Genomic DNA, 15,584 nt, shown 5'->3' on the forward strand with positions numbered 1-15,584 from the left:
TAAAGGGGAGAAGGAGGCCTTCACAGGGGAGAGTTGACACTTTGGGACTGCAATGCCGTCGTGTCCAGGCGCAGGTCCTTCATCAGATCTGGATACGGCTTGGATCCGGCGGACTGCAGTAAACCTCGGGATAAACAAAAAATTCTGAAACATATTCAACCAAAATGGTTTAGGGCCAAATCACTGACTTAAAAACAGTGGTGCTTCATTAGCCCTTGTCCGATCAAACAATGAATGAAGTTATGGCGCTCTTTATCCCGCTGTAGCCTTTGAAGTGGCAGAGCGGCGCCCGACGGCTTGTGAACATATTGTGATATAAATATTTGATGTAATATGTATTTTCAACATTAAATGTACAGAGAAATGCAGACTAAGGATGCTTAGGTCCTTATATGCTTACCCAAAAAGTGCTTAATTAACACAGTGAACTAACAGTGATTAGCTTAGATCATTACAAACCAATCACCAGAACAAATCACAGTGAAGAAGACTTGAGTGACATTGATTTTTACTCAATGATTTAAATGCACATGTATCTTTCTATTCAGGAGACTCACTTGGTTGTTGTGGCCAGTGATCTCCCGGCCGTGAATAAAATGTAATTTCTACAAAGAGCAACTTGGGAGTCGTGTCAGGTATATATGCTGCGCAGCTGAGAAATGGATGCTACGCTCAAAAGACAACAACAGAACATCTATGTGCGATTGATAGAAGTACTAAAGATTCTACGCTCAAAAGACAACAAAAGAAACAGTGTGATTGAGGTAGCTTCTTGACGGGACGGCGTCACCTTACTTCAGGAATGTATTGTATTCAGGTAATTACCTCAAGATACTAGTTATTATTTTTAACAACTGGAAGTTGTTTAAATTGTCCGTGGTGAAGAAGTCAGATTAAGGCCCCGTTTACACGTACATGGTTATTTTGAAAAACGGAGACATTTCCCTTCGGTTGTGCCCCTCGTTTACACGCAAACTGAGAATTCTTCTCTGAAAACGATTCTTTCTAAAAACTCCGGCCAGAGTGAAGATTTTGGAAAACTCCGTTTTCACGTTTGCATGTAAACTGAGAAAACTGAGTTTTAGGCAGCGACGTCACAGTATGCGACAGAACTTGCACTGCTTCAAAAGTGCAACCTATATTTTCGGGATTCTGATTGGCTAACGTGGGCTTGAGCTTCTCGTTACACTGCCACCTATAGGTTTGGCATGCTCTTGACGGCATATACACGGGTTTGTGTAAACGAACACTTTTCTGAAAACGGAGAGGGGTGAAATGTCCGTTTATGAAAATAACCGGCCACGACGTGTAAACGTAGCCTAAGTAGGTTGTATTCGTATTAAGAATTTCCATGACAATATCATCTTTAGGCCTACTAGTTGTAGCACAAAATCATCATGAATGAACATCAGAAGGAATGTTGAAAGAAACAGTACAACTGAACTGTATCATGTCTCATTTAATCGCTAAATCAGTGTTTCGACCGTGGAAACACGTCATTACCCAACACGATCTCATGAAAGTGCGTATCTATACCACGAATGTTATTTCTCGTACCATTTATACGCCAAAAATGTTTTTTGCGTGCATATGCTACGCACTGAAAACCCTTGGGTAGGATTAGAGGTGGGGAGTGTGTGTATATTACACGCCATAAAGTGCATATCATATGCACGCAAAAACTATTTTTGGCGTATAAATGGCACGAGAAATAATTTGTCGTATAGATACGCACTTTCGTGAGATCGGTGTGTTACCCCAGGAAAACCATTTAATGTCCATACCTTAATCTTCTAGAAAATAATTTTGCTAAATATATGCATTACCGTACATTTCATATTCAATATATTTTTAATTGACAAGTTGTCTTCATTATTTATTATTTACTGTATGATTGAATAAATCTGTCCGTTTACAGCCACCGTTTAATTTTAACAATGAATTGGAGAATATTGGATCCTGAGAAAGTTTGACAGGGCAGATATCTTACTTTAACATATCAATAGATTACACAGTGATTTTACTTCACAGCAGTGGCAAAAATAGCTTGAAATGTGACGAGTTTCTCTCTTTTGTTCTCCATTCGGACATCTGTGAACCCAGAGGACTCCAGCGCTTCCATGTAGACCTCAGGACGCCAGCTCTCCCCGCTAAACATGTTCTTCGAGGCTACTTTTTTAACACTCTCTAGTCTGAGAGTTGTAACCATAATTCCACCTGAGGAACAGGAAATAATTTGTTCTGAACGTTAAACATTGTGTTATGTTATGATACACTGTTAAAATGAAGTTTGTTTTTTTGGCACTGATGGTTCAACGCTCTCACGACCAATTTGTACGAGTGATTAAAAGGTGGCTAATTCATAAGACCTCACTCGTACGATTTGTCTAAACCCACGTGATGGGTAGGTTTAGGGGCGGGGTCAGGGGTAGGTCATTCGTACGAATTTGGCAACTCATAAAATATGTACGAATAACCACCTCAATAATAGCCACCTCGTATTATTCGTACGAATTGCCGTGAGATCGGGTTGGATGGTTCAATGAAGAACCTTTAGCATCCTTGGAGCCACAAAAGGTTTTTTATCGCAGAATAAGGTTTTTGGATTATTAGAATGGTGTTTACACTTTATACAAAAATTGTTCTTATAAGAAATGTTCACTGAAAGGTTGTTTGGGGAACCGAAAATGGTTCTTCTAAGGCACACGTGTCAAACGCCGCTCCTGTAGGCCCACTGACTTGCAGAGTTTAGCTCCAACTAGCTCCAAAACCAACCCGACCTCTCAGCACGAATTTTACGAGGTGGCTAATTCGTTCGAATTCACCTCACTCGTATGGCACATTACCCTGTTAATCTCAGTCTATTCTTAATTCATCTTTATATGCCTACTTAAAGTTTGCCTATAATAAACACATATCGCTTTTGGTTTAGAGATTTGGTTAAATCACTCATCTCACCTGGTTTCATCACTCTGTGGATCGCTTTCGCTCCCGCTTTCAGATCCGGCCAGAAGTAATAACAGTTACAGTGAAACACCTTGTCAACAGTGTTTTCCTCTATCGGCATGTTCACCAAATCACTGTAATACAACACAACCTTTCCTCTGGAGATCTGCTCCTGCATGCGCTTGCTGGCCATCCGATGCATGTACTGTGAGTAGTCCACACCGAGCAGTTTCCCTCTCGGGCCCATGAGGAGCTGCGAGGCCTCCTGAAGACCGAAGCCCGGCCCGTGACCCAGCTCCAGCACGGTGTCGTTGGGTTGTATGTTGCTCAATTTCACTGCATTCTCCTCCAAAATCAGATTGTGCCATTTAAAGAACTTGCTCACCAACCATCCAGTTAAAGAATATGTGGGGTGACCCAGCTGTTTGCCCACTTTGTTAGACAGCATTTCTAGACACACAAAACAAAACATTTATTTTACACACAAACATTTATGACCAAAACAGAATTGAACGCAATTCAAATAATTGTGTTTGTGTGTAATTATTTTTTTTTATTTTTTTTTGCTTTAATAAAAACTGCAAAAAAAAGTACTAATACTTTAGGCCTAATGAAAATGTATTAGACTCGAGTATCAATAATGTAGCAGGCTACTATAAATCTTAAACACCCATTAGATCTACAGTATGTCGTGAATTTAAACTTAATGTAGGCTTGTATTGAAATTGGTTTCTGGACATAGTAATGTTATTTACACACACAAAGTTGCCACATGTGCTGGACTATGAAATGAGAAGGCAATGTCCATTCTCTGCGTTCTAGTCTAATTTAAACCCATACAGGTAAATGTAGGCCTATGTTTAAATAGTTGTATGGTTAAAGGCTTTAGTGTAGTAAAGTAACATTTATTTCGATATTCACTTTCTTCAGGACGGGCTGGGAGCGAGTTTGTCTTACAAAAAAATAGTAATAGCACACTTACGTTGACGGTTTTATAGCTATAGGCTACTACAAATATAGTTAACACATTTAATCAAACACAGTCTACGCGAGTTCAAGTTGATAAAACGGCAGTATGATGTGTGTGTGTGTGTGTTTCCTTTCCTGCAGTAAATAAGGGACCGTGTGAAAATTCCAGCGACCGCGCGAGCCACGTCTGAAGCGTCCATACATTGATTTAGTTACGACAAAAACATCAATAAGACATATTCTAAAAGGTTATTTACTTACCCCAAATAACTGGAACAGTGCTTAATTATTTCCAAAATCTAGCAAAATTATATTTTACATTCTGACTGTTGTAGTAGGTTCCCAAGGAGTCCCTACGAGAAGTAGCCATTTAAAGTCACAGTAAAATCAATATTCACAATACTTATTTTTTTTTTATTGAATGTTGCAGTTTATTATAAATGATGCATCCGTGCACTTTTTTTAATTCGTGTGCCCTCATAATCTTTATTCAAAACAACTTCCCCTCCTACCTGCAGCAACATCTCATATCTTCTCCGATGGTGAGCTCCTTCGTGAGGGCGGGGCGACCTGTCACTCACATGAGATCCACCAATAGCAAACCACAACCATCTAATCAATTCCCCATGGACCAAATCCAGCCATATATATGTTTTTCTTGTGTCAAAATCCATTTCACTCTGCTATGACACAATATGAAATAAGTCTATGACCATTTTTTCATGTTTTTTTATTTTAAAATCATGTCATGCATTTTCAGAAATAATCATGTAACAGCGCTGAAAGGTATTGCCTACCAACACTGTTTGGTTTATATTTATGTTTACATTGTCAAAACATATTTCTTGTTTATTGGTTACAACTTTTTTTACTGTTCAGCTATAATTATTGTAATAATCACATTGTTTTCAGACAAGTGAATAAATGCTCAGCAGAAGTGCAAACATTTAAGTCAGTGCCATAAACTGAAGATATAAACAGATCCACGGGTGATTTAAACAGGTTGCAATATAGTTTTGTTAGGATCTTTTACAGATTGTAAAGTATAATGTGTAAGATTAGATATAATTTTATATTGACATTTTTAGGCCCTTTAGACAACAGATGCTATAAACGTATTAAGGACTAATGAACAATTCGAGAAGATAGAAACTTTGTGTAACTTTAAATATATTTTATTACATTCACATAATCAACAAGAAAAGTAAACAAGAAAAATAGCCATACTAAAAATAAACAATTTGTATAATAAACAACTTAATCATCGAGTATCAGTCATTTGTAAAATATAAACCTACTGCATGCATACTTTCTTGGTATGCTCTAAATTCTCCTGTGCAGAAAGTGCTTCTCTCTTGTGTGCAGTTTTCTTATTTTTATTCTCGGTTGAAGTCTTTTCATCGGTCTCCACACAACCCTTCAAACACAAGAGGGAAGAGTGAAATAACAATGGCTCCCCGCAGTGGCTCATGTGTGTAACGACAGTGTGTGTTGAGCTCAGGCTTTGCCAGACAGTTAAAACACAACAGACCTAAAAAAAGCACAAATCATACCTTGTTCTTCTGGAGAGCATGTTCAGCCGTCCAGTTCTTTGCCTTCTCTAGATAAAGTGGTTTGTTGTATTTAAATTCTGAGGACTGGAAAGTATGTAAAGCACAGTCAGAACACCTCGTGAAGTAAAGAAAGCAGCACAAAAACAACTGAGGGAACACACAGCAGCTGAACTCACTATATCAGCCATGAGGGGGTCGTCGGGGTTCGGTTCGGCCATCAGTAACTGTATGGAAGTCAGCAATGTAGAAATGTTGAGCGAGGGCCTCCACGCTCCCTTTGAAAGAAAATGCATGGTTTTACAATAGCAACAAATATGCATAGAAAAGGTCTACTGTCAGTGCTAATATCACTACAAGTGTCATATATAAATTATGTTTTGCAAAACATATATAATTCACACTAGAATTATATTAAAGGTTATTAAATGTTTTCAGTCTTTACCTTCGGTGGCAATTTCAGAGCATCAAGACAAATGCGTCCTGCATTATCAATGTTGGGGTGATAGATGGGTGTCAGGAAACGCATCTTCGGCGGCTCAAACGGATACCTTCAAACGTGAGAAAAGTGTTAAACGCGTCTAAAATCGATTTCATAAAATTGCACAATGATGCTAAGAACATTTAACCCTGTGGTAGACTTTAATCGTTTTGTTTTATAGGGCACCTGCTATGCCACTTTCTCAAGTCTCTCATGTCCCCAGACTGTGTATGTGAAGTTTTAGATCAAAATACCCCACAGATCATTTTATACAGCAAGTTAAAATTGCCAAATTTTGGGGGGTGAGCAAAAACGCACGTTTTTGTGTGTAAGGACAATCTCATTTCACGGAATGGAAATGTCATGAACAGAAACCGTCAGTAACTCTAGCTGTGTTTAGTTCGACCCGGAGTGGGACAACAACGCCTACAGAGCCAGAGAATATATGCTGTGTGGAGATAGAATAATTGTATAGTTTTGTTCAATTACGGTTATAACTTAATTTGTCATCTTGCTTTTATCCACTATTAGTACAAGCCTGCAAAATGCCTGAATTGGTGAGTATTAAACAGTCAGTTTTGGAACGTAAATATTTGAGAAAACATGTTGTGTAACAGTATATTGGATCTGTGCATAAGCTCTTAAAGTGACAGTGGCCTAATAAACCAGCAGCTGTCTGTCATGTTAATCAATGAACAAAAGACAAACAGAAAATCACTTACTGCTCTCGACTGAATAACTTTTGTAAATTTATTTGCAAGCATTAATCTTGTATTTAATATTTACAATGAAGACTCTCCAAGTGTTATTTTACAATTGATTACTTTCATTTCTGTAGTATTTCTTTCCAGAATACTAACGTACAGTTAGACCCACCTGAAAACCTTCATAAAAAATTATCTGTTTATTTCATATCTGTCTTTATTTTATCTATTGCTTTTATTTGTGCTGTTATTTGCAATTAGTTTATTTGTTCTTATTTTTATTACTGACTTTATCTTGTGATTTTTTATTAAGAAAATAAAATTGTGCATTGAAGAAAATAAACTTTTTGTTTGTCAATAGTTATTTGAAGGAAAATTGCAATCTGTGCATCTCTAATATAGCCTATGTTAGTAGTTAAACCATGGTATTACATATGATTTTCATATGGCTTTTACATCAGATGCTACACTAGTCTCCTTGCACTCTATTTTAAACGTTTTATACTGTCTGTATTATTTAATGTAGAAATAAATTGTGCATATTTTAAAGGTTAATACCATATATGAAATCCGTTCAAAATATGAAACAACACAGAATAAATTAGTATTGAACTAAAATATAGCACATTGCTTTCATTTAAAATAAATAAATAAACAAATAAGAAAACAAAGTTACATATATTGCCTTGTGGCACATCAGGATGTGTACTGTAACTTCTGTAAGCTCACCTCTCAGGTATGTTGATTTCCAGTGTGAACAGGCCACCTTCATAGGGAGTGTTTGCACCTCCAACAATCTCTATATCAAACACAGGAGTAACGCAGGAGTGAGGACGCTGTCAGTATTGAAGATGTACTTAGATATGGCATGTGATGTGAAGTGAAGGCAGACTGACGGGCCTGTAGTTGGTCCAGCCGTCCCTCGACCTGCCAGCACGAGACTCCCGGAGGAGGTTCAGCGCTGAGGAGCTGCATCTCCCGCTTCAGGCGACTGATTCTCTGCATAACGCCAGTCTGAATCAACACGACACGGTTATTAAGCGAACAATACTTACTTGCCATATTCACAATACACAATGGCACATTCCCCTTACAAGCAGCCCAATGTTAACTTAATCTATCTATGAAGACTGCGTGCGAACTCAGTTTTTAGCTGAAGCTAATAATTTAATTGACCATCATATGAGATATTTACCTTGATATCTTGACTTACTAGTGTTGTTACTGCCGCGTTTTGCTTTATGACTAAACTGTGAACGCTGAACACTAAACACACACAGCCCCTGTTTTTGATTCTGCCCGCTAAATGTGCATACGTCATTGTGCGACCGACGCGCGGTTTTACTTCAAGGTGCATTGTGGGTATTGTAGTTTCTTGCCTGTTCACTGATCTGATTCACTGTCTTTTTTTTTTGCTCCAGCAGAAGCAATCCTCACTTTGTCATACAGTCTTAAAATGCCTGTATGGATGTGAGAGGTGAAATGTTTTGTTGGCTACCTTTTATTGAAAATATTTGTGAAATGAGCTCAGCTCATTCAATTTAGCTAGCCTAGTGCATATAATGTCAACCATTGGAAATATGCCTTTTGGATTTATTTAATATGAAACACAATCCTCGGAAAGTGGAAGAGCAGATTTATTTCATCACAGCAGTTGCAAAAATAGCTTGAAATGCAATGCAGTTCAGTCCTTCGGATGATTGTAGGCTCGAGGTCAACGCGCATGGTCACACAGTCACAGGAAATATTGAAACTTAAATTTTGATAAATGCTTTTTATTTTAAAAATTTTATTTTAACTGCATGGCTTGGTGAATGTCAATCGTCTGTCATCTCCCAGTTGGAGTGGAGTATTTTTTCATTGTTTGGGTAGTTTTTGTGTTACCCACCTCCTGGGTCAGATGTAACAACCCAGCGGTTGAGTTATTTATGCTTTTTTTGTGCATCATCTTAAGTTATACATGATTCAACTCATTTTTTTAAAGTCATGTTATTGTAATTTAAGTTGAAATAACTTAAACATCCAAATTGATTGTAGGCCTACTTAAAAAATTGAGGCAGCAACTTTTTTTAGTGTTCAGAAGAGAGCAGTTCAACTTCTCAGGGCCATCGAATTGGTGCATTTCCTCTGTAAAATGTTTGCATTTTATTTTATCTATAAAATTATTAGGCTACTGTGATGTAAACCATTTCATTTTATGCAAAGCTATGCCTATGCATGGATGTAATGTCAGTCACCAATCTGTATGTAACTAACTTTATTTTTATGAATTTTTAATTAAGTAATTATGAAAGGGGTGACCTTTTTCTCACTTGAGCACATGCCCCCCACACGTGTCTGGCCCATTTCACCAGATTTAACATCACCTTACTCAGTGTGTTCAGAATTATTAGGCACGTTGATTTTCTGATATTTTTTTTCCAGGCACATTTGACGAATTCCAAACCACATTAATCTAAATAACTACTATTCATTTTTTAATTTACTCAGTTAAAGGATAATTCCGGTATTTAACACCTTGAGTCTATATTGTAGTTTGTTTTGGATGAACAAGAGTGGTGGACAACATTTTTTTGACAATGGTTCCTCTCTCGAGTTTTTGACTATAATAGAATTGGCCATGGACCCATTTAACATTGGAGTCAATGGGCATGTCCGAAAATGTCATTAAAACAGCCAATAATGTTCGTTTACAAAACTGTTAAACTCACCGAGTGATTAGTGGTGTTCGTTGATGCTCCAGAAACAAAAAGTGTTGCGAAATACAGTTTCTGTCGTGTTGTATTCGTCATTTTGTAAAATCCCATTGAATTCTGTTGAAGGACTGAGTGCTCGAAAATGACGAATAAAACACGACAGAAACTGTATTTCGCAACACTTTTTGTTTCTGGAACATCAACTAACACCACTAATCACTCGGTGAGTTTAACAGTTTTGTAAACGAACATTATTGGCTGTTTTAATGACATTTTCGGACATGCCCATTGACTCCAATGTTAAATGGGTCCATGGCCAATTCTATTATAGTCAAAAACTCGAGAGAGGAACCATTGTCAAAAAAATGTTGTCCACCACTCTTGTTCATCCAAAACAAACTACAATATAGACTCAAGGTGTTAAATACCGGAATTATCCTTTAAGTATATATCCTTCTCATGGGCATTTAATAATTTTGGACTTTTCAGTTGGAATTAGTCAAATGTGCCTGAAAAAAAAATATGATCAGAAAATCGTGCTCAATAATTCTGCACGCATGCTGCATGAATGATCAATAATTTTCACCATTATTTAATTTCATAATTTTACTATAGTGTAATGGTCACCTTGATTCTTGAAATCCATCCATCTTCCAAACTGCATATAGGGAAATGGTTATCAATGAGTATTTGTTCAAATGAATGAATGTTCACCTCACGTTCCCAGGGGCGCTAAAGTAGCCTATGCGTAAAAGACGCACCTCCGAAAAGTGCTGACAGAAATGGATAAAACAATAAACAAAACTTAAACTAGAAAACTTAAAAATGAACACGTAGACACTTTATTTGGGTTCTCAGAGCATCTAAATGTTGTATGCAATGTTAGTTAAATTAGGAAGTCCAAGGCACTCGAAATATGTGAAAAAAAGTTAAAAAGCCTTTATTGATGGATGGCTCTAAACATTAAAAATGGTGACAGATCCACCTACGCGTTGCGGCTACATGCCTTCGTCAGGGTGTGTAACCAACAGCATTTCAGGTTTGTTTTTAACATCAGTTAATTAATCAAATTAAAAACACCTGGTCACTCGGTGTAACGAGACAATCAAGACAATTGGCCTAAATAGACCTATAGAAGAGAGGAAAAAAAAAAAAAAAAAAAAAAAAAAAAAATTCTGTTCTAATATCCAAATTACCAATAAAGTATGTAGATCAAAAATGCGCCAAACTATATTGTATACATAACATTTTTTTAGAAATCAAATTACGTAAATTGAAATTAAACAATTAAACTTTATATAAATCATACGATGAAAAAAAAAAAAAAAAAAAAAAAACACCAATATCATAAATACCACTAAAGTATGCAAATAAAAAATGCTCCAAACACCATTGTAAACATAGCATAGCTTCTTTTTTTATAAATACATAAATCAAAAATCATACAGTGTGTAAATCATATAAATACACAGCGCAACCCACAAAAAAAAAAAAAAAAAAAAAAAAAAAAAAAAACCTTTTTTTTACAAAAAAGGCAAAAAGTCTAATTCTCCATTCAAGCCCGGAAATGTAGTTGCTTTCAATGTATATATCCAAAAAGACTCTCTCTGTAAGAGCCTATTAACTCTATCTCCTCCTCTTATTGACTTTGGTATTTGTTCAATACCGATTATTTTCAATGTACTTGGGCTACCGTGATTCGCATCTCTATAGTGTACGGCCATAGGGTATGAAAGGTTACAAACTCTAATTGCATTTTTATGTTCTGATAGTCTGATCTTTAATTTTCTTGTAGTCATCCCTATATAGAAGCAGCCACATGGACACTCCAACCTATACACCACAAATGAAGTATTACAATTGATAAATGATCTAATTTTCAATTCAGAACCAGAGGTTACATCTCTAAACATGTCAGTCTTAACCATATTGTCACAGTGATTACAGTTGCCACACCTGTAATTTCCTGCTCTTAAACTTAACCAAGTATTGGATTTCTTAGAGGGAAGATGGCTTCTCACCAATTTATCTTTAATTGTAGGTGCTTTTCGGAACACAATTGAAGGAGATTCGGGCATAACTTCTCTCAGATAAGGATCACTCATAACTATTTCCCAATTACTTTTTATAATTTTCTTAATTCTATTTGCCTCTGTACTGTACTGTGTCGCAAAATAAACTGAATTATCTGAATCTTGTGATTTACATTTTTGTTGTAATAGCTCATCTCTACTAATGTTTCTTGCTTTATCATATGCTTTATTAATCACTCGATTTTTATACCCTCGTTCCTTAAATCGTTGAGTCATGTCTTGTGCCCTGATATTAAAATCTTCTTCCTTATCGCATATTCTTTTCAATCTCTGAAACTGACCAAAGGGAATATTTTCAGTCATCCATTTAGGATGAAAGCTGTCTGCTCTTAATATGGTATTTCTGTCAGTTTCTTTCCTGAAAATGGTGGTATGTAGCTCCTCATTACTTCCTTTAAAGATGTTAATGTCTAAAAAACTAATCTGAGTATATGAAAAATCTAGACTCAACTTCAAATTTACATTAGTGTTGTTCAGATATGTATGAAAAGCTAGCAAATCTGGCTCTGAACCTCTCCATATCAATATAATGTCATCTATGTATCTACCCCACCACACCACATATTTCAAATATGAATTTAAATCTGAAAATACAAATCTCTCTTCCCAGAGTCCCAAAAACAAATTTGCATAATTTGGGGCAAAGCAGGCACCCATAGCTGTACCTTTAATTTGTTTATAGAATTCATTTTGAAACAAGAAGATGTTGTTGTTCAGTGTCCATTCTGCTAATTGTACAATAAAACAAGCAGGTGTCCTTTCTGTAGATGATCTCATATCTAAATAGTGTGCTAATGCTTCCAAACCATCCTTATGGTCTATGTTTGTATACAGTGATTCTACATCCATAGTAACCAATATAGATGACTCAGTGATTTTAATTTTTTTGATGGTATTCAATACATGTGTTGTATCCTGAATAAATGATGGAAGTTTACCAACAAATGGTTTAATAAAACTGTCAACAAATTTGGAAGCTGGCTCTGTAATAGACTCATTTCCACTAATTATAGGTCTCCCTGGTGGATTTTCAAGATTTTTATGTATTTTCGGAAGCATATAAAAGGTAGGGATCCTAGGATTTTTACAAAATAGAAATTCACACTCATTTTTTGAAATCCATCCCTCTTCTTTAGCATGTAATAAAATGTCAGTCAGTTCATTTTTAATTCCTTCTGTTGGGTTGGATTGCAGGCGCTGGTAATACTCACAGTTCTGTAGTTGTCGCAAGGCTTCTTCAATGTACTGATGTCTACCCCATACCACAACCGCACCTCCCTTGTCCGCTCTTTTTATTACAAGATCATCGTTATTAGAAATCCAATTCAAAGCTTCTCCTTCTTCTTTTGAAAGGTTGTATTGTTTTCGTTTTTTTGATGCAAAAATCTTGTCAATGTCATACGTTACTTTTTTGTAGAAGGAATTCAAGGTTGGATTAGATGTACATGGCATAAACGTTGACTTAGGTTTGAAGGTTGTTATCTTCTTATCATACGTGCGAATAGCTGCTTCAGATGTATAGTACCACACTTTCAGTTGAAGACTCCGATGAAACTTGAATAAGTCCACTTTAGTCTGGAATTCTTTTGCTGTATTAATTGGGGCATAAGTGAGACCCTTTGACAAAACAGAAATGCAGCTGGCCGGTAGAGTAACTTTTGAAATATTGATCACTTCATCTCCCTTGTTCGGCTCCTTGTGTATCTGCCTTGAATTGGGAATCTTGGTCGATCTCTTTCTTCCTCGTCTCGTCTTCCGCTGTCTTGTCTTCTGAAACTCTGATTTGTTCTGGACTTGTTCTCTAAAAAATCTCTTCTAGGTGAAGTTCCTGCTGCTGAACGGTCCTCGTCACTGCTAGGTATATTGAATGACACTGATCTCTTTCTAGGAGTCTTTGCATTCCATTGTGACCAGGTATATACCTTATGCTCCTAATGCAAAGACTCCTAGAAAGAGATCAGTGTCATTCAATATACCTAGCAGTGACGAGGACCGTTCAGCAGCAGGAACTTCACCTAGAAGAGATTTTTTAGAGAACAAGTCCAGAACAAATCAGAGTTTCAGAAGACAAGACAGCGGAAGACGAGACGAGGAAGAAAGAGATCGACCAAGATTCCCAATTCAAGGCAGATACACAAGGAGCCGAACAAGGGAGATGAAGTGATCAATATTTCAAAAGTTACTCTACCGGCCAGCTGCATTTCTGTTTTGTCAAAGGGTCTCACTTATGCCCCAATTAATACAGCAAAAGAATTCCAGACTAAAGTGGACTTATTCAAGTTTCATCGGAGTCTTCAACTGAAAGTGTGGTACTATACATCTGAAGCAGCTATTCGCACGTATGATAAGAAGATAACAACCTTCAAACCTAAGTCAACGTTTATGCCATGTACATCTAATCCAACCTTGAATTCCTTCTACAAAAAAGTAACGTATGACATTGACAAGATTTTTGCATCAAAAAAACGAAAACAATACAACCTTTCAAAAGAAGAAGGAGAAGCTTTGAATTGGATTTCTAATAACGATGATCTTGTAATAAAAAGAGCGGACAAGGGAGGTGCGGTTGTGGTATGGGGTAGACATCAGTACATTGAAGAAGCCTTGCGACAACTACAGAACTGTGAGTATTACCAGCGCCTGCAATCCAACCCAACAGAAGGAATTAAAAATGAACTGACTGACATTTTATTACATGCTAAAGAAGAGGGATGGATTTCAAAAAATGAGTGTGAATTTCTATTTTGTAAAAATCCTAGGATCCCTACCTTTTATATGCTTCCGAAAATACATAAAAATCTTGAAAATCCACCAGGGAGACCTATAATTAGTGGAAATGAGTCTATTACAGAGCCAGCTTCCAAATTTGTTGACAGTTTTATTAAACCATTTGTTGGTAAACTTCCATCATTTATTCAGGATACAACACATGTATTGAATACCATCAAAAAAATTAAAATCACTGAGTCATCTATATTGGTTACTATGGATGTAGAATCACTGTATACAAACATAGACCATAAGGATGGTTTGGAAGCATTAGCACACTATTTAGATATGAGATCATCTACAGAAAGGACACCTGCTTGTTTTATTGTACAATTAGCAGAATGGACACTGAACAACAACATCTTCTTGTTTCAAAATGAATTCTATAAACAAATTAAAGGTACAGCTATGGGTGCCTGCTTTGCCCCAAATTATGCAAATTTGTTTTTGGGACTCTGGGAAGAGAGATTTGTATTTTCAGATTTAAATTCATATTTGAAATATGTGGTGTGGTGGGGTAGATACATAGATGACATTATATTGATATGGAGAGGTTCAGAGCCAGATTTGCTAGCTTTTCATACATATCTGAACAACACTAATGTAAATTTGAAGTTGAGTCTAGATTTTTCATATACTCAGATTAGTTTTTTAGACATTAACATCTTTAAAGGAAGTAATGAGGAGCTACATACCACCATTTTCAGGAAAGAAACTGACAGAAATACCATATTAAGAGCAGACAGCTTTCATCCTAAATGGATGACTGAAAATATTCCCTTTGGTCAGTTTCAGAGATTGAAAAGAATATGCGATAAGGAAGAAGATTTTAATATCAGGGCACAAGACATGACTCAACGATTTAAGGAACGAGGGTATAAAAATCGAGTGATTAATAAAGCATATGATAAAGCAAGAAACATTAGTAGAGATGAGCTATTACAACAAAAATGTAAATCACAAGATTCAGATAATTCAGTTTATTTTGCGACACAGTACAGTACAGAGGCAAATAGAATTAAGAAAATTATAAAAAGTAATTGGGAAATAGTTATGAGTGATCCTTATCTGAGAGAAGTTATGCCCGAATCTCCTTCAATTGTGTTCCGAAAAGCACCTACAATTAAAGATAAATTGGTGAGAAGCCATCTTCCCTCTAAGAAATCCAATACTTGGTTAAGTTTAAGAGCAGGAAATTACAGGTGTGGCAACTGTAATCACTGTGACAATATGGTTAAGACTGACATGTTTAGAGATGTAACCTCTGGTTCTGAATTGAAAATTAGATCATTTATCAATTGTAATACTTCATTTGTGGTGTATAGGTTGGAGTGTCCATGTGGCTGCTTCTATATAGGGATGACTACAAGAAAATT

At 36.4% G+C, this 15,584-nt stretch overlaps 2 protein-coding genes across 6 annotated transcripts; both read right to left on the bottom strand.

The window, feature by feature from the left end:
- Positions 1-538: 538 nt before the first annotated feature.
- Positions 539-4,477, bottom strand: LOC306985345 (putative methyltransferase YdaC). 4 transcript variants are annotated; one of them, XM_079587497.1, is made up of 3 exons: positions 4,428-4,477; positions 2,959-3,396; positions 539-2,217 (listed from the first exon to the last, which is right to left on the bottom strand). In XM_079587497.1, exons 2-3 carry the CDS (start codon positions 3,392-3,394, stop codon positions 2,021-2,023), a joined length of 633 nt encoding a protein of 210 aa, XP_079443623.1. In that variant the 5' UTR covers positions 3,395-3,396; positions 4,428-4,477; the 3' UTR covers positions 539-2,020. The 4 variants fall into 4 exon arrangements, with proteins under 4 accessions (XP_079443623.1, XP_079443622.1, XP_079443620.1 ...); XM_079587496.1 differs by lacking the exon at positions 4,428-4,477 and adding an exon at positions 4,177-4,419; XM_079587494.1 differs by lacking the exon at positions 4,428-4,477 and adding an exon at positions 3,929-4,073.
- Positions 4,478-4,523: 46 nt separating this feature from the next.
- On the bottom strand, positions 4,524-7,989 carry ube2t (ubiquitin-conjugating enzyme E2T (putative)). 2 transcript variants are annotated; one of them, XM_079588983.1, is made up of 7 exons: positions 7,846-7,989; positions 7,547-7,664; positions 7,380-7,449; positions 5,911-6,016; positions 5,645-5,743; positions 5,469-5,552; positions 4,524-5,332 (listed from the first exon to the last, which is right to left on the bottom strand). In XM_079588983.1, exons 1-7 carry the CDS (start codon positions 7,969-7,971, stop codon positions 5,210-5,212), a joined length of 726 nt encoding a protein of 241 aa, XP_079445109.1. In that variant the 5' UTR covers positions 7,972-7,989; the 3' UTR covers positions 4,524-5,209. The 2 variants fall into 2 exon arrangements, with proteins under 2 accessions (XP_079445109.1, XP_079445110.1); XM_079588984.1 differs by having other exon boundaries at positions 4,653-5,332; positions 7,864-7,981.
- Positions 7,990-15,584: the final 7,595 nt, after the last annotated feature.

Source organism: Phoxinus phoxinus, assembly GCF_949152265.1.
Source record: "Phoxinus phoxinus genome assembly, chromosome: 18".
Classification (NCBI taxonomy): Eukaryota; Metazoa; Chordata; class Actinopteri; order Cypriniformes; family Leuciscidae; genus Phoxinus; species Phoxinus phoxinus.

Excerpts from the sequence above, each read along its gene's own strand:
- LOC306985345 (XM_079587497.1), bottom strand. The coding sequence starts at position 3,394 with ATGCTGTCTAACAAAGTGGGCAAACAGCTGGGTCACCCCACATATTCT. Across the intron at positions 2,218-2,958 it reads CCACAGAGTGATGAAACCAG|GTGGAATTATGGTTACAACT; the intron begins GTGAGATGAGTG and ends CCTGTTCCTCAG.
- ube2t (XM_079588983.1), bottom strand. The coding sequence starts at position 7,971 with ATGACGTATGCACATTTAGCGGGCAGAATCAAAAACAGGGGCTGTGTG. Across the intron at positions 5,744-5,910 it reads CTCTGAAATTGCCACCGAAG|GGAGCGTGGAGGCCCTCGCT; the intron begins GTAAAGACTGAA and ends TTTCTTTCAAAG. Across the intron at positions 5,553-5,644 it reads ACCCCCTCATGGCTGATATA|TCCTCAGAATTTAAATACAA; the intron begins GTGAGTTCAGCT and ends CATACTTTCCAG.